Here is a 19,993-nt window from a genome sequence, read left to right as displayed (position 1 = left end):
AGCATGTTTCAGGTTCACAAATTCAGAATGTGCTTGCTTATCCCATGACCAAATAGTGTTTTTACCTGTTAATTGGCATAATCTAGGTGTGTCTAAAGCAGAGTGATGAATAAATTTACGAAAAAAGTTAATTAAGCCCAAAAAACTGCGTAATTGTTTCTTCGTCGTAGGAACAGTAATGTCACGTAGAGCTTGAAGTTTTTCCGGGTCAGGCGCAATGCCTTCTGCTGAAATTACGTGTCCAAGAAATTTTATAGAAGTTTTCCCAAAGTGTGATTTACTGAGATTAACTGTAAGTCCTTGTGCACGAAAAGTTTGCAACAGTCGTTCAAGAATCATATTGTGTTCAGTCCAGTTAGCTTCTGCGATAAGAATGTCGTCTACGTACGTCGTAATTCTGTCCTTAAGTTCTGTCGGAAGTATAGTGTTCAAACCGCGAATAAAAGCTGCAGAGGAAATAGTTAACCCGAATGGTAATTTGCAAAATTGATAACAGTCACCAAAACAGAGAAAAGCTGTATATTTTCTGCAATTCGGATGAAGTTGAATTTGCCAAAATCCCGATTTCAAATCTAATGTAGAACAAATAGCTGTACCGTGAAATTTCTGTAAAAGTTCCTCTAGTGTCTGAGGTCGATCTGTTTCATTAATAATTATGTCATTAATGTGACGCGAATCAAGTACGAGGCGAAGTGAGCCATCTTTTTTCTTAACAATATGTAGCGGGTTTATGTACGGACTAACTGCCGGTTCAATAATTCCTTGGTCGAGCATATCCTGCAATTCTTTTTTAACTTGTTCTCTATGAATATACGGAATAGGATAATGCTTAGCTTTAAATGTGTCGTGCTGTTTGACTTGAAATTCATACATAAATCCGGACATAGTACCAGGAATGTTGTCAAAAACTGGAGCTTGCTGTAAAAGAATTTTGCGTATTTGCACTGCTTTGGTTAACCTTATCGGAAATCATCTGCATTACGTCGTAGTCAGCTTCGTCTGGAGTATTATAGTTATGTACATACGTATCCGTGAACAATGTGGGATTACAGTCTATTTTACGTGTTGCGGAAATGACCTCTGTGCGGTTAATTGTTTGTTCTTCCGCAGATAATGAGTGCTGAAATTCTAACGCCAATTGCACATTTTCATCCTTCAACATTAAATAGGAATTTTGAAAATCAACCACTGCGTCGTGTTGTACCAGGAAATTAGTGCCTAAAATAACGTCTGTTGTCAATAAAGGAACAATCCAAAAATTTGAGTGAAATGTGTGACCCGCAATACAAAATGATAAATGTGTCTGTAATTTAACGTCTACTCCTTTACTCGATACTGCTCCTTTTACTTTCGTTTTGCCTAATGGTAATGTAGGGTACGTATTCTCTTTGTTGCACTCGTTAAAAGTTTCTTCATTAATTACTGACATAGGTGATCCGGAATCGATTACTGCTGAAAATTTCGATGAACCTATTTTAATTTCGATGACAGGATGTGAAATAATTTTCTGAACAACTGGTCTTTCCTGCAAAAGAGTGTCTCTGATATCGTCAAAAGTAATTACATTTTCGTGAACAATATTCTGTGTGTCAAAGGTAGTGCTTGTGTTACTGGAAGATGCGACCTGTACAGTATCTAATCAGATTCTATCTGACGTGTTATTATTATCAGGAGGATGTTGTGGCATTTCTACTATTTGAACTGTTCTATTACTTCTTCCAGACGTATTACGCTCTGGATGATACCTACTGTCGGGTTCATTCATGAGAATGTGTTGCTGCTGATCATTTTGCTGCTCATAAGACCGTCTGTTATTGTACGTACGCTGATAATTGTGCTCATCGTTTTTACGTCTGTCAAGATAGTCATTTCTATACGGCGCATTGCGATAGGAATTGAAATACTGTGTTTTCTGTACGTAGTTGTTCCTTTGCTGCCGTGCGTTACTATTTGTTGTATCAGGGACTATACGTCCACGCGGCGAAACATTAAAATTAGGTTGACCTTGTGCATTACATTGTTGGTTAGGTATGCTAATCGGCTGGTTTTGATGCTGTTGTTGTGAATAACCTCTATTGTTGCTAAAATGTGGTTCCTGTTGCTGAAAATTTTGCCGATATTGATAATTAGAATTTTGTCTGTGATTAAAGTTCTGGTAGTTGTCATTCCTAAAGCGTCTGTTACTTTTACTATTGAAATTACGTGGCTGATCGTAATTGCTGTACGTTTGTTGGCCTTGGTTTTTATATGAAAAATTTTTGTTTACGAAAGAATAATCAGATTGCTGCACTTCTAAAAGCTGCAGCAGATCCCTGAATGCTGAAATATTTTCGTTCTGTTGACCCGTTAAAAGTGACACTCTTAATGACCGTGGTAATTTAGAGATACATAATTGAATGAGTGCAGATTCACTATATGGTTCACTTAAGTACTGGTTTTGTTGGACCATATGCTCAAAAAATTGCGTCACACTGGGAAAATTGGAGTTCTCATAATTTGGCAAACTAATTAGTTGATCGTTAATTCCGCGCTGTGTCGTCTTCGACCAATACGCTGACAGAATTCTTCTACTGAATAACATTGTCTCGCGATCGGTCTCATACGAATTGCCGATTCGCCTTCCAAAAAACTGCAAATAAATTCAAGTTTGTGAGTTACGGGCCAAGTCGGTGGAAAAGCAAAGCTAAATTGTTGTATCCAATCTAGCGGATGAATCTGTGTTCTATCATTTTTAAACACTTTAAATTTTCTTACTGACAGAAAATGTTTGTAATCAAAATTATCGTCTCTGTATGTTGGAACAGGTTCATGATTGTAAGAGAATCTATTTGTCTGTGTCTGTTCGGAATCTAAGTCGTATACTCTCTGTTGATTACCTAAATTATACGCACTACGTGAGTCTGACAAATGTTCGCAAAGTGGCGTCTGCTGTGATGTGTTATTAACTGAAATATTTTTCATCTCTGTTACTTCTTGCTGCAAATTTGACAATTTTCTACGCAATGTGTTATTAGACGAATCGATCTCATTAATTGTCTGCTGTAGATTTTGAAACTCAGGTGTTTGGTTAAATGAAACTGGTGAAGTATCGTCTGATTTGCTGTCATTATTACTTTCAATAACATCAATACGACTGGCCAGTTCATCACATTTTTCAGTCAGTATTTTTACCTGATCATCGGTTTTAGAATCAGAGGCATTAATCTGTTTTTGCAACTTACGCGTAGTTTCGTTCAGTTTTTTAACGTCAGCTTTGATGACAACAGATTCCTGTGTTAGTTCTAATTGTTCGAATCTGTCGGTCACTGTCTGAATATCTGCTGTGTGTGTATCTGTTTTTGATTTAAGATCAGAAATTTCATCGCGTAATTCCGCGTTTAACTGTTCGATGGTATTAATTTTGTCGGACACTGTAGCAATATTGTTGTCTACGTATGTTTTTGCTTTCGCAAACATTTTACGTTTGTCTTCTTGTCTCTGTGCAGTGATTGTTTCCATTACTTGAAGTTTTACCTTATTTTGATCCTGAATAAATTTGCGGAAACGCGTATCACTGTTTTGTATGTGGAGATTAAAGCGTTCGTCAATCTGAGTGTTCTGTTGTTCCAATTTCGCGTCTATCTTTGCGTCCATTGTGCGCGAAAGTTCTACCGTCATTGCTTTAAACTCGTCGCGTAATTGTGTAGCTTTTTCAGAGCATTGTTTAGCGACTCCGCTAATTTCGTCTCTAAGTGTTTCTGTTGCAGCTGTTTGCATTTCCCTTAATTCTTGAGCAACAGACCTAATTTCTTCGCTACTTTTTCTTGAACAAGCCTCTATTTCCTCGCGCAACTGTTCCTTAGTATCATGACATTGTGAGGCAACGGCTCTAATCTGTTCACTAAGCTGTCTGGAATTGTTTAATTTTTCATTTAACTGTCTGGAATTGTTGTCTAATTTTTCATTTAACTGTCTGGAATTGTTGTCTAATTTTTCATTGAACTGTTTGATATCTTCACTCTGTTGTCTGACCTGTTCACTAAGTTTGTCTTGTTTTTCATTATTATTGTCTAGTTTTTCATTAAAGTGTTGTTTAAGATTTTCACTGTACTGTTGTAGAAATCTTGCCATAATTTGTTCCAAGCCATTATTACCTACTCTATTCAATGTGCTGTTTAATGGTGGATCTGGAATTGTCTCGCTTTCTGTAACCATTTGGTTATTCTGTACTTTACAAAAAGGTTTATCAGTCGGATGTACACTGTCAGACATTATTTCTGAATTAAATAAATCCGTCGTACTTTGTGTATCCTGTTCATTTTCATTAGACAAATTTGTGTGTTCGTCACGTGAATTTAGTAAACCGGTTGTGTTAGGCTGGGCAGCGCTCATTACAATAGAGCGTCCCGCGTCATCGATTGTCGTCAAATCAACAGAGGACATAACCGAGTTCGTTTGTTCATCATTAAGATCTACATCATTATTGGTGGTTGGGACGCACTGGTTGTCAGTGAACGCAGGATTGTCATCATTACACTGCGTGTCACAAGTACTATCGGTGAAGTTGTTTAAGTCGGTTATTTCGTTCATAATACCACGCGATACACTATTCACAGTCTTTCGCGGCATTTTTACTATAGTCACAATTATTCACAAATAAAATAAGCACAATGCAAAAAGCAACAAACACAAATACAACAGAGCAACGAATTGCCGATGATCTGAGGAAAGAAATTCACAAATTAGTAAAAGCGTTGCGCCAAATGCTAATTATATTTAAACAAATAAGAGCAGATATCTGGCTACGTTTCAGAAGATTCTCAACGAAATACGATCCTGGACTGGATGTCGCCAAGTGTAACCTCCCCACAGAAATGTAAGTCTAATCTTACTCAAATGGAAATGGACCTAGAGTTAAGTGTAACCTCCCCAGAGAAATTTGGAAAAAGACAATAATTGAATGTTAATCGGAATAGAACCTAGTGTAACCTCCCAGCAAATAAAATAATTTATTGACAATGACAATTAAATGAAAAATAGCAATCTGACCCAAATGTAAGCTGCCCACAAAAAAATGTAACACAATTCAATGATAATGAAAACGCAAACAGACCGAAATGTCGATCTTAGGCCCTGTGCAATAATTAAACTCAAATTCTTACCTCAGTAAAACTGCATCTGCTCTTATTTTTCGCCATAGCTTGGAGGAAATGCATCGCAAACATTGTTTGAACTTAAGTGAACTTTTCTTTAAAGGAAATGGAAGGCAAATATTCTTTCAAGAAAATGTTTGTTTTGTTAAAGTGCTTGGTTTAAAAACAATAATTATTATTGGGGCGATTCTTGAACAAATTAGTTACAGTTAATTTACATTACATTATCAAATGTGCGCAATGCTGCTTCATTGCCTTATTTAAAAATTATACCACGTCCTGAATCTTGACCAGAGTGCCATGTCGATGCATGCCGACTCCTCACACAACTCCGACTCCCTACATGCAACTGAACTCTCTCACAACTCGACCGTAACTGCCGCTACTGCGACTCGACCGCAACTGCTACTCTTGCACGGTCAAGCGCAGACTAGGAACGACAAATAGCTCTCTGGTCAGAGACTCTGCAATGCCTCGCCATCGCCGCCCCACAACATACGTGTTTCAATGTGTATCTCTGTATGTATATTTGGGTGAAACCCTTCAACAAAGATCAGACACTACAACACAGTAATCAAACCTGAAATACTGTGTGTTAGTGAGAGACTAACACTCCATACTAAAGGTGACATGGAAAGCATACTGGATGAAGAACGCGAAATCATGAAAAAAATTCTCGGCCAAAAGCTGACAGGAGAAGAATATAGATTATACTCTAGGAAAACCATAGATAAGCGGTCTAACCAAGCAGCAGTTGTCAGAAAAAAGAAGGTTACAGCTCTAAGGGCACATCAACAGCCTACCACCAAGACTCACCGACAGAATTCTGACATTCACACAAGGATTCATTCAAGGATTACACAAGTCAAACGCGGCATAGAAAAAGCAAAAAACGATCCAACAGAAATTGAAGACACAGACATATACAGAGACAGAATATACAAGTAGAACGTTAAGGCAGCAAATGAAGTCCCAAAGAAAACAGGGACCAAGTGGACTGAGAATAGAAAGAGTTTCCACCGAGAAAGAAAAAAAAAGAGAGATTCGTGAAAAATCAGAAAAAATGCTCAAATGAAGCAGAATGCTTTGCGTGATCCAACAGGGTTTCAGCGCAAATAATAATAATAATGATAATAATAATAATCATAAGTATATGTATATATGCTTATGTGATTGTATATGTATACTTCGAAGCCAGCTAGAGTATACATGCCATACTTTCTTGTATTGTCATTACAGACTTAGTTACAAGTCGAAAATATGTGTATGTCAATGTAATTGTCAGACATTAACTACAGCGATAAAATATTAAATTAAATTTACAGCAACTTGAAACACAGACACACACATACTTATGTACATAAAGATACTTAGATACATACATACAAACACTACACACAAACACACATGTTCCTCTTGGAAACTATTTTTATGAGGGACGACCAAGGATAAATGCTCCAACAAATGTGATCTGCGACGTCTTTGTAGTACATTGCGTCACACTATTGGTACACCTACCATATGGTCTACAGATCAGAACAAATCTTGATTGACTAAAACAGGAGAAGTCCCCAATGCCTTTAGAAATGTGTAAGTCCACAAATTCAAATAACCCAATTTCTTAACTACATAAGCAGTCTTTCGGTAGCGCAGCCCTCCACAGAATCACTGTGGTGAACGAGAAGACTTTTTACCATTGGCCTAACAGCTCTTAACTTTCGCAGAAAACATTTCTTCGCACTTTTTGGAACTAATGACAGTCAGTGGTGGAAAGGGTAGAAGCTTGGGATCATCAGGTGCTCTACACGAATACTGTGACACTCTACACCAATGAGTGAAGATGTTTACATATTATGAACGACATTTGTGCTCCAAAGACGCCTAAAATTGATTGCTTATGAATTCTAAAGTTCCCGTAGAACTGAAGACTTCTGGATCTATTTGTCCTGAGGTAAGCACACCGAACAGAAAACTAGTAACCACTATGAAATACTTCGCGAATACCGTGTACCACCGCCCCTTACTTTGATAATGACATCTGTTATGCAGACTCTAACTTTTTTGTAGGATTAAGATAGTGTTATCTAGCAAGCAGATGCAACGGGGTGCCTGAATGTTCATCAAACCAGAAAGGAAAGCATTAAGCTCTGTGAACATCATCTAGGAAGGCGTGAGTGAGTCTTCATAATGGTTCAAATGGCTCTGAGCACTATGGGACGTAACATCTGAGGTCATCAGTCCCATAGAACTTAGAACTACTTAAACCTAACTAACCTAAGGACATCAGACACATCCATGCCCAAGGCAGCATTCGAACCTGCGACCGTAGCGGTCGCGCGGTGCGAGACTGAAGCGCCTACAACCGCTCGGCCACAGCGGCCGGCAGTATGTTTTCGCAGCATAGTCGACATGAAGATGTAAAACAACGGATAAGACTTAGCAACTCAGAATGTTGAAGTGAACATCCTGGTTCATGTTTAACGTCATCTGAATTAGTGGTCTCGAGCGATGGTACGGAAGACGCTTCCACGATATTACAGACCCACCGCTGGCCTGTACTGCACCTTCCGCACGCTGTGTGTGAATGTCTCATTAGGTCACCGACGACCTCGACGCTTTGGATTTTTGAAATGAGCAACAGTCGCGTCTTGTCGAAGTACGCTCTACGCCTTCATCGGCAACTCTCCTGTTCCTGTATTTTCTGGCCCATTGAGGTCTTTCAGCTTTATCTACCGCTGTGAGCAATGATTCGTTGCTAAGAACACGCCTTCGAAGGTCCACTGCACTCACTTCCCTTCACACTGTTCCCCAGGAAACTAGTTGAGGTGGACCTGTATTCAGGGACAGCAGAGCTGCTGGTCAAGTTTGAAACAGACTGTGATTTACAAGGTGCGGCAGTCACCCCTGGAGGCTGGTGGTTGAGGTTTTTTTACAGTTGTGAAGACACGTTACTTGACTATGAGTGATAGACCACTCCTTCCAGACTCCTTAGACAGTTCGCGCTCTGATACACGGACAAACCTGACCCCTTCATTCACATCGTGGTCATGGGTATGTCCGGACACAATAGATGCTGCTGCCACTCTGTGACGGCTCCACAGCGACCCATCCCACTGCGCTGATTCCATAAATTCGACTGCATACGCAACACTGCAACGACGTATGTGGCCTGTCTAGGGCTACACCACTACACGACACAACTTCCACACTGATGAGGCAAAACATTATGACCAATGCCTATCGCAAGGCTGAATGTCTCTTGGTGGTGTTGCGTGCGCTTGACGCAGTAAGGGAGGAATGTAAGTGGAAGAGAAAGTGGGCAGTCACTAAAGTAAAGATATGGGCCGCAAACGTGGAAATCAACTGATATAAGTGGTGCTGAAACTGGTTTAAGGTTGGTGAAATAACGAGTAGGTCGTATAGTATTGGGCCATTACGTCTCATAACAAAACGTAGGGGACGGAGGTTCACATCGCCCTTGCCCCCCGCCTCCCCACCTCCCCCTCTCCCCCCCCCCCACCCACCCCGGAGTAATCTAGGATAGGCAGCAATCTGCGTCAAATCTGAAGACAGAGTACAATGCTGGTGAAGATGCAAATGTTTTAGAGCACTCCGTTCAAAGGCCGTTGCTGAATATGGAGCTCCAAATCACACGACCCCTACATGTTCCCATATTGACCCAACGATAATTTGAGTTATGATTCCATTGGGAGCAGCATCACTAAGTTTTCCCGGTGGAGTAATAGAAAGGTGTCGCCTACCGAATGAATCGCATTTCTTGTTACACCAGGTCGATGGTTGGGTCCTTACACTCCGTCATCCCGGCGAATAGCTGCACGAAACACGCAACACGCCATAGCTGCAGGCCGCTAAGGGTAAAATTATGTTGTGGGGTGTATTGAGTTGAGCTTCAAGTGGGACGTATGGTGGTAATCGAAGGCATTATGACAGCAGTGAACTACTTGAACATTACTGCGGAGCACCTGCATAGTTTCAAGCTTGAATTATCCCCCTACGGCGATAACATCTTCCAGCAGGAAGGTCAGAATCGTGCTACAGTGGTTCGAGGGTATTATAATGAACTCACATTGATCTCTTGGCCAGAAAATGTGTCTGATCTGCACCCACAGGAACACATATCGGGCCAACTGCGTGCCCGTAAACCCCCATCCCGTAATTTGCGGGAATTGCTTGACCTGTGCGTAGACATCTGGTTCCACGTACCTCTGGAGTCCCGTCAAGGATTTGTATAACCCATAGCAAGCAGAATCGCTGCTGCATTATGTTTGCATGGTGCACTAACAGACAGTCATAATGTTTTAGATCATGGGTGTACACTGCGTTCACCGCTCCAAAACTACCTCGTAAGGAGGTGATTAATGTTTGTCTGGTGAGCGTATGATCAAATGCGCCCTCTAGATGTTGTGCCATTGTTACCGGAGAAGTTGAGTGGGCTCGTCCTGGGAGTTTTGGAACATGCAACTTTACATATATTGTGTCTCTATCACTGCAGAAATTCTTTACATAGATTTTCAAGTTTTGTGTTAATCCTTGTATTCAAAAAACCAGTTTCACAATATTTATACTTCAATGAACAATAGATCTACTTCTGAATATTCCTTGTCGAAAGCAAATATTGAAGCGGACTGTATGAAATGAGAAGAAACCGCCTTGGCAAATAGTTTCCAATAGACAGAATTAATATTGGTTACTGTTTAATAGTGGGCTTCCAGGTGTTCAGCGGAGTATTTCTTTCCATTTTCCGTATACTATTTTGTCGACCGACTCAATTTCGCTGTTATTTGTGCTCGTTGCCTGGACTCCGGACTGTGAGTTATTTTTAACGTCACGCCACTATTTATAGCCGAGTTCGATACCCGAAATCCACTGGGCCCTTTGATGCTCTTTTCTTTTGCAGAGCACGCACTGGTACCGTAAAACGCATATTCCCTCAGCTAGAGATTTGAATAAAATGTGTGCCGGACCCCAAGGTTTAATGAAATTGAAAGCTTCATCCCTGGTTATTAGGTTTTCTTGCATCTTCCTGTTCGAAAACTTGGCGTTTGTAACACGATACTGGTCTCACTGTAATTCGGTTCTGTTATATGTGATTGACATTGTTAAGCTAGGGAGCGATCTAGATTAATGCAGAAAGAAAAGTACAGCTTCAAACAGAACGATAGCTATAGTACTGCATTTCTTATGATGACCAGTTGCAGCAAACTACGTTGGCATCATCAGATCTTCTGAGTACATTTCACTAAGTCTTGACAAAATGCAACTTGTATCGCATATATCACAGAAAGATCTTTCATGAACATGAGAACAACAGTACATCAGCATGTCATCAAGCATAATATAACTGTTACATAAAATAACGTTCGTATTGCACTGATTATAAAAGGTCATGTTCCTACATTAGCATAATGAAGAATAATTAAGTTATAATCAATTTAGCTCCCAAAACAGTTTAATTGTAATTAACTGTCCATCGGAACACCAGTGTAGGGGTTTTAATTCTCCGGTGAGGCTCTCTTTGTTTGAAAACGTTCAAGCTCTATGGACCAGAGTCTTCAGCTGTACAGTAACGGCCTTGGCTCTTTGAATCTGCAGTTCGCTTTCAGCTTTGTTGTTTTAGTCGGGTGCGTCGTCCTCTGAGGTTCTTGCATCTCCCCTCGACTGTTCTAATAAACTACCCAATGTACGACATGCCACACTCCCATGGAATGCGATACACACCCGGCTTTCGGAGACCTAGATCGTTTATAACATTAGAAAGAATACTTTTTATCTTAGTTGAAGGGAGCGAAATACACTGCATGCCATGTCCCCGTAGAGGTCTACCGATCTTTCTTGGTACTGGGCCAGCATAAGGCAGATAAGCAATCTTTGGCTTCTTTTCCTCAGTCTCTGTCTCAGTCTCTTTCTCAGCGTTCTTGATTGTGACTGCATCGCCCGTCCAGTTTGATGTAGTCCATCGGAACGCCAGTGTAGTTGTTTTAGTTCTCCGGTTAGGCTCTTTTGTCTGAAGGTGTTCAATCTCTATGGACCAGAGTCTTTAGCACCGAATATGTTTGTGACGGTTGGTGAAGGCTAGAGGCGTGCAGATAGAGGTCAGTGTAGGTTTCCTGTATGGACTATGACCTGGCGATCAGTCCGGTCTTAACTAACAAGTCGAGGAGAGGTAGTTGGCCCTCTTTTTCAAGTTCCACCCTGAATTTTATATTACGGTGGAAGCTCTTACGCTTCATGCGGTCACAGCAGCAACTTGTCGTCCACGTAACTATGGAAACACTGGGGTTTCAACTTGGTGGATCCTAGTGGCTCTGCTTCAGAGTTTTCCGTGTATAGATCGACCACGACAGGCGATAACGGACCACCCGTCGCCATACCATCGATTAGTTCACAATAAAACAGGAAATACATTACGTACTGTTCTCTGCCAAAATTGTGTGGATCTAAACAGAAGGATATTTTCATAGTATTATTGAAATGTTTTCTGTGGGATCTTAAAATAGACAGCAGTGCAGTTGTTCACCATCTTCCAAGATGAGACTGTGGTGAATCTTGACGAAGGCGTGGTCATGGTGGCATCGCCCTGTGTAGGTCGCGTGCCAGGGGCCACCAGCGCAACGCTCAATGCAGGCTGAGCGTCACGTGTTGGTCACCGGTAAGAGCGATGAATCGCTGTGTATCATTGCCACCATACACTGTCTGCCTGCTAATTCAGAGCATTTTTCTGAGATAGGTTAAAAGTAGGTTCCCAATCCCAATTAAAGGAGAGTCCTTGTTTCTGTTAATTATATTATGCGCCAAAACAACTTCAATCTATTCCTTATGTACGAAGAGTTAGCGATAGAACGTGGTAGCAAGTACATTATCTTGCCGAATTCATCCCCTCAACAACTAAGCAGTGCTCCAATATAGACGATTTCCCAGGTGGTAGTAGTCTTCGGTGGCGATGGAGGATGACAATTCTTAGCTTGGAAACGCCAGTCGATATGTGTTGGTCGTCAATGAACGCTGTACCCTAGGATTCAGGAATTCATTTTATTTCCTTTAATTTACGTCTGTGGTCACAAACTTTATGTTAGCAGATTACCGGTTTCGGTATATAATGACCATAATCAGATCTGTTTTATAAAAACAAAGTCCTAATGTGCTACTGAAAACATGACTCGTGCATATGATGTTATATATATATATATATATATATATATATATATATATATATATATATATATATATATATTTGACGATGCTGGCACTGATTTTGCATTTAATATTAGACGATGCCACTATGGCTGCAGTACATTAGGACTCTGTTTTTATAAGCCAGATCTGATGATGGTCATTATAGACCGAAACCGGTAATCTGTTACCAAAAATTTTCTGACCATAGACGTAAATTAAAGGAAACTTATTGTATATACGGGTCACTATTTTATTAGCGATAATGTCGCAGCTTGTGATTAATTTTGTTGACAAGTAAATGCGAAACAGGTTGATATTCATGCTTCCAAATTTTACAAAAAGTGCTGAACTTTCTAAGAAACGGCTAAGACTGGAGGATTCTTGTGGTCAGGTCATTAAGTTTTAATCAGTCATCTCTCCAAAAAGGTTAATTTCAACAACTTTCACAAGAGCGATATCCGTAAGATTTCCCACGAATAGCGATTGAAGCTTAGAAATTTTTAACTGAATCGGTTGTACGTGAGAGAGTGTGAGTCATACCACGAGGCCCTCCGAGGAAAGACAGAGTTGTGTTTCTTATGATTTCACTGTCACGTAAAGGGAAAAAAAAGAAGGTAGACACACGCAGGGCAGAGCGATAAGTGATGGAAGACAGAGCACCAGCAGCTATTCAGAGGCATTTGTTGACGCATTGCCCTCGGAAACGTGTACAGCGGTGTTGTCTTTTTGCAGCTTTCGGAGACTTTGTTCTGCGACAGCCGAGGACAGGCGGTCCGGACAAGTCAGGCGTCTCCCGTGACCCTCCGATTGGCAGGGTGGCGTAACACGTGAGCACGCGTCCCGGTGATGGGCGCGGGGTTCAAGCCCCACACCTGCTATATAACGCTGGGGCAGCCGCCTCTAAGCTCATCTCAGTGCAGCTGGCCCCCGCAGCGACTCCGACATGGCCGCCTCTGCCACCGCCTGCCGCTTGCCGCCGCTGCTGCTTCTGGCGTTGGCCATCACCGCCGTCGCACCAGCTTCAGCCCTCCAGTTGCGTGAGTAGCCACATGACAGGGTGCGAAGACGATTTAGTTTCGCTGCTTGTCAGACATGCACTAGATGTGGTTGCAAAAAACTGCTTTGGTTGGTCTAAATTCGCACACACGCATACAGCGGTTGCTCGAAAGTGTGGAAACACCGTTACCGTGGCTAATGAGGTGCAGGAAACCTGCTGGCATTCGAAACAGCTTCCACGTATCCCGGAATGAATACAGGTCCTGTGTGGTTTCCAAGGAAATTTTATATCATTCTTCTTGAAAAATTGTCGCAAGTTCAGCTATCGAAGATGAACGTGGACAGCACTGACTTCTTGTGACTGTGGGGGCCACGACAGATGCGACGACTCATCCTCGAGCTCGTTAAACCAGTCCCGGACGATGGGGGTTGTGTGAACAGGGACCCTTCGTCTTGGAACACAGCACCTGTTGTACCTCGCCTACACGTCAAATATGGGGTGCCTACAAACCTCATTTCTCGGATCGCAATATTCCAGCAAATCGTATTATTGAAGTTTACTATCGAAGGAAATGATTAAAATACTTTATGAGATATAGATGCGTCACGAGCAAAAGGTGACAGACAAACAAGAAATCTCTTCAGTATATACAGTTCGTAATACAAGAAAAGTAATGCAGTTTCTAAGTCGCTGCTATACAAGTGCCTGTTCTTGATGCCGCTGTGGAAGTCGTAGAACTCGCAGAACTGGCTAGTCTTAAAGTGTGACGCGGCCATGCGCTTACGTCCTCCTCGTGCCGAGGGCGCTGCCGTCGGGTTGCCGTCCTAGGGAGGGCTCGGTCCGCGTGCAAGTGGCTTACGTCTTATTCATAGGCCTCTCTGCTCTAACCTTACCAACCGGCGTGCCGGCGCTTGACTTTACGCTGGAACATCATCACTATTGAGGAACAAACATTGTAACAGGTGAGGGACCTGATCAGCCAAACTGGTCACATGTTGTTGTTGTGGTCTTCAGTCCTGAGACTGGTTTGATGCAGCTCCCCATGCTACTCTATCCTGTGCAAGCTTCTTCATCTCCCAGTAGTTACTGCAACCTACATCCTTCTGAATCTGCTTAGTGTATTCATCTTTTGGTCTCCCTCTACGATTTTTACCCTCCACGCTGCCCTCCAATGCTAAATTTGTGATCGCTTGATGCCTCAGAACATGTCCTACCAACCGGTCCCTTCTTCTTGTCAAGTTGTGCCACAAACTCCTCTTCTCCCCAATTCTATTCAGTACCTCCTCATTAGTTATGTTATCTACCCATCTAATCTTCAGCATTCTTCTGTAGCACCACATTTCGAAAGCTGGTCACATAATGGAATGAATTTTTCACTCTACACCGGAGGGTGCGCTGATATGAAACTTCCTGGCAGATTAAAACTGTGTGGCGGACCGAGACTCAAACTCTGGACCTTCTTTTGCCTTTCGCGGGCAAGTGCTCTACCAGTTGAGCTACCCAAGCACGACTCACGCCCCGTCCTCACAGCTTCAATTCCGCCAGTACCTCGGCTCCTACCTTCCAAACTTCACAGAAGCTCTCCTCATTCTAGAAACATCCCCCAGGCTGTGGCTAAGCCATGTCTCCACAATATCCTTTCTTTCATGAGTGCTAATGCTGCAAGGTTCGCAGAAGAGCTTCTGTGAAGTTTGGAAGGTAGGAGACGGGGTACTGGCAGAAGTAAAGCTGTGAGCACGGGGCATGAGTCGTGCTTGGGTAGCTCAGTTGGTAGAGCACTTGCCCGCGAAAGGCAAAGGTTCCGATTTCGAGTCTCGGTCCGGCACACAGTTTTAATCTGGTCACATAATCCTTCGCAGTTATGCGACCGACAGAGTAACGATAGGGCCTGTGGAATACCACGACACGGCTACGCAAATCATCACAGCCATTGTTCACTCTTGGGATGTAAACCCTTCTAGAAGTTAGAAACACTGTGAAACAATACTCCTCTGACCAAAAGACTTTCTTCCACTACTCTATACTCCAGGTTTTATGGCTTCGGCAACAACTTTTTCTGTTACGAGCATTTGCAACTCTGATGAGTAGTTACAGAATTCACTTCGCCCTGCAAGTCCCTACTTACGGAGCTGCCTTCTTCTTGTTTTGGCACTGAGAGGATTTGCGAGTGCGACATTCAGTCCTGGTTTTTGCAGCTCTCGTACTTTTATCTTCCGTCGCAATCCTCTTCAACGACGGATTGTCATGATCGCTCTACACACACACGTCCATCCTGGTTCTGACTTACCAGGTGACTTTTTCCACTGTCCCCGTATGTGGTATAAACCTTCCACACGGTGTCTCTTGAAACAACAAACACTTTGACTACCTTGCTTACGGAAGCATCCACCATACCAACAATTTGACCACGTTCGTATGCAATGAGCTCCGACATGACGCTCTTACAACTAGAGACAACGCTGTTCCCATCACGACTGACACTTGATACGTATCCAGGACATTTCACAGCAGGTGCCGTTAGTGGCGAAATGCAACGGCGCATCCTGCCGGCTTGGCTATCACCTGCGTTTATTTTCAGCCATACATTTCTCGCGGTGCTTCCTTAACTTGGTCCAACAACTGTGTAAGTTCTTTTTACAGGAAACTCTTAGAGCGAATTCTAAGCATAAAACGTTAGCTAAGTGAGTCGTCAAGAGGGATGAATAAAGACATTCACAACTTTAGTCCACACGATGTCGTCTAACATAATAACATTTTCCAGTTCCAAGTTCGCAGGCAGGTATAGGCTGATGTTATGTGGATAGGGAGCAATGCATGACACCCAGACAAGCTCACGATAATCGGGCGTTAGCAGCGACTGCGTCTGTACGGCCGGCTACTTGCGACTGATTGTGTGCCAGCGACTTGCTACTGAGGCATCCTTATCGACAGTGTGGCCATGCTAATCATCGCTGGATACATGTGCTAAAGCGGTACTCTTATTGGTCCCGTCAAAAGTCGCTGGTTTACTGTAGTGAAAAGAACAGGACAATGTGGGAACTATTTGAGATCATAATTTAATTTTTTTTTTCAACACAGTCGCCTGTTGCTTAGATGCAGTTTGTTTTTCCACTAAGTGAAAGTCTAGCAGATACTCAAATTACCTGTTTGCGGCAGCTATTATCTCTTCACTATTCTGAGTGCGCTTTCCGTCGCCAAACTTCTTCAGATATGTAAATAAGTAGAAGCAAGCAGGTGGCAGTCCTGGTCAATAGTGCGAATAATCGAACAACTGTTATTTAAAATACCATAACTTTCCCGTTGCCGAAGCATTTTAAAGAAATCTGACAAAACGCAGATGCTTCTTCTTTTGAAAAACAAACCTATTGCATATATTTTCATTCAACAGGTTGAGAATATTTGCGTAGTAGTAGTTTCTTCATGTGTGGGTCCACGGCCTCAAAGTAATTTCTAAATGCTAAAAACATTTTAAAGCCCCAGCGAAGGCTGCCAGATTTTTTTATTTATCAATTTTATTGCAACATGAATTAAATTTCTGATTTGGACATTTTCAAATCCAGCTGCGTTGGTGAAATGTGTATCGTATTTTAAAACTATTTAGCATTACGTGTGAAACAGATGCCCGTTTCAACACACACGCCGAAAACAGCATATATCATCTCTTTTAGTAAATAGCTTTTAAATGTGACAGATATTTCAAGGACGCAACTGAACATGGAAACGGTCACAGGACGATTTCAACGTCTTACATGCAGCACGACTAGTTTAGACAGACGTATAAACTGAATTACTCAAGCAATTGGCAAGCAATGGGTGACAGCAACATGATATTACAACAGTTTATTATATGAAGTCTGTCGATAGCCCATGTAGAGAAACTGCTCCTGCAGTAAACAAAGCATATATGGCTGAGTTAACGACAGAAAATTACCAGTTTGCTTCTCAGTGCAACTTATGACGAAGCTACAACCATTTGTATCACTTATATGACAAGTTGCGGACCTATTTTCCACCTGCAGCATGCTCCAAGTTCATAAAAATCATGGCAGCCTGCGGTGGACAGTTAAAATGGTTTCATGATCCAATGAAATTCATCCACATAAATAAAAACAAAAATTATGACAAGTGAAATAAATGGCTGTAGCTTCGTCATAAGATGCACTGAGAAGCATCAATTTTTTGTTTTTTGATGGTGACTATTTTCGGGCACCAGTGTCCATTTTCAAACCATCTGTGCCATGCGTGTGACAAATACAGGCGATAGCCCATGTACAGAAACTGCCCCTGCAGTAAACAAAACATATACGGCCGACTTACCAATAGAAAATAACCAGTTTGCTTCCCAGTGCAACTTATGACGAAGCTACAACCATTTATTTCACTTATATGACAAGTTTCGGACCTATTTTTCACCTGCAGCATGCTTGAAGTTCATAAAAATCTTGGAAGCCTACGGTGGACATTTAAAATGGTTTCAGTCTAGAGAAATTTGTGTTGTAGCCCACAGTTATAGTGTTATGCGGTCGAAGGTAAGAAGTTGGGACTTAGCCTTCCTGGTGCAGGTGCATTGCCTTCTCTTACGTAAAACGCTGTTTCATTGCTGCCTTTACGTAGCAGACCAATGTATCATGTACAGTACAAATTGGGGCACAAAAGAAGTTGAATACTTTTAATTGTTCAATCATAGATGAGAAATCCGTTTTCGCATTTACAAGAACCTCCCACTTGCTGAACATCCTATAACACATTGTGCATATTCTCCTTGGTTTCAACTGTGGTTTCATTTTTGAGACAGACATACTTCATGTGCATCGTTTTCATGATCAATACAGCCGTTTTGTAATCAGCCACCCAGTGCTTAAATGCCGAAATTGACGGTGCACACTCTTTATAAACCCTCCAAAACGAACGTCATCATATTTCGGTTTACTCATTTCAGCGTCATACGCACAGCACGACTAGTTTAGAAAGGCGTATAAACCGATTTCTCAAGCAATTGGCAAGCAACAACGGGATGGTACAACAATTTATTATATGAAGTCTGTCGTCAGTTCACAACCGAAACCTGTAACTGAAAGTATTTGCGATTGTTTTTCGTAGTTTAATATTTCTGCACATTTATATGTACTGTGATTTTAACGAGACCATTTTTTGACTGGTACACGCCTAATGTAGGGGAGACATGCCTAAATTGCACCACTTTAGAGATTTCATTTATTATAACTTAAACACTAAGTTTCAAAATTATTTAATCACTGCCATTCTCAACTACAGGATGCAGTTCTTCGTATATAATTCAAAGAACTGAAATTCCGTCAAAAATAAACACTCTACGCTTAATTTTCTAAAGATCCCCAAACGTTACAAATTAGGAATCTGGTATCTCAATTTTTACCAGTGGGCGCATAAATTTTACCACCCCTATAAACTATCTTTCTGAGCTCAAAGATATATGCTACTCTTAAGTAAAAGGAAAGTTGCATACATTAATTCTCACCTACGTGCAGGCATTGCAATACAAATTTTTCGTTTTATCCTCCGCCCCTCCCTCTTCCCTGCACACTTTTCATGAATTCACGTTTTGATTTTCATGAATATCATTATTTCTTCCGTTCGATCTTCCTCGGCCGGCCGCGGTGGTCTCGCGGTTCTAGGCGCACAGTCCGGAACCGTGCGACTGCTACGGTCGCAGGTTCGAATCCTGCCGGGTCATGGATGTGTGTGATGTCCTTAGGTTAGTTAGGTTTAAGTAGTTCTAAGTTCTAGGGGACTGATGACCACAGCAGTTGAGTCCCATAGTGCTCAGAGCCATTTGATCTTCCTCGCACAACTCTCTGTATCCTTTTATGAATGGATTTCTGTGATGGCTTTCCCGCAGAGCCTCAAAAAATTTTTTTTCCATACAGGGCCGTAGTTCAATATTTCTTCTTTTGATTCGTTTACTTTTATATCATGGGCTGTTAAACAGCTCATAGGCTTCTTGGCTGAACCTGAAGTTCTGGTTGGAGCTATCATCATTTTCTTCGGATTCCGCGATATCTATTGAACGGAAACCTTCATCCCGCTTTTTGCCTGCCATGGAATTTTCTGCACTGATATTACGGGGCAATCAGTTTCGTTCTGCAATGCTTAACGGCGGTTTTCTTACGTCCGGCATGCTTAAACCGAAACTCATCTATTCGTATGTAAGAATCTACTCTTCCAGTTTGTTTTCAGATTCGATGAAAAACACTTTAATGCGGCCAAAAACTTTTATATACCTGTTTACATTTTTTTCTGTTTTCAGCATGCATCTTAATTTTTGGATAAGGTGGATTTGGTATGTGTGTAAATTCATTTAATCCACGATCTTCGGCCGGCCGTAGTGGCCGTGCAGTTCTAGGCGCTGCAGTCTGGAACAGCGAGACCGCTACGGTCGCAGGTTCGAATCCTGCCTCGGGCATGGATGTGTGTGATGTCCTTAGGTTAGTTAGCTTTAAGCAGTTCTAAGTTCTAGGGGACTAATGACCTCAGAAGTTGAGTCCCATAGTGCTCAGAGCCATTTTTTTACACGATCTTCATTTAGTTATTGTTTTACAGCCAAATGCCATTCATCTGTGCACCACTTCCCATAAAGCCTTTCTGTGTCTATGTTTTATTGCAAAATACTTATTTAATTAACGCTTTTGGT

The 19,993-nt window shown here is 41.7% G+C and overlaps 1 protein-coding gene across 1 annotated transcript in view; it reads left to right on the top strand.

Annotated features, from left to right (window-relative positions):
* The window catches only part of LOC126235314 (uncharacterized), a 195,201-nt gene that overhangs the window by 139,065 nt on the left and 36,143 nt on the right, over nt 1-19,993 (top strand). Inside the window, exon 8 of the mRNA XM_049944037.1 lies at nt 13,232-13,363. Coding sequence (XP_049799994.1) covers nt 13,232-13,363 — 132 coding nt within the window. The remainder of the gene's footprint in view (nt 1-13,231; nt 13,364-19,993) is intronic.

This window comes from Schistocerca nitens, chromosome 2 (genome assembly GCF_023898315.1).
Source record: "Schistocerca nitens isolate TAMUIC-IGC-003100 chromosome 2, iqSchNite1.1, whole genome shotgun sequence".
In the NCBI taxonomy this organism is placed as follows: domain Eukaryota; kingdom Metazoa; phylum Arthropoda; class Insecta; order Orthoptera; family Acrididae; genus Schistocerca; species Schistocerca nitens.
Note: the sequence above shows the minus strand (reverse complement) of the source record. Positions and strands in the feature narration are given on the sequence as shown.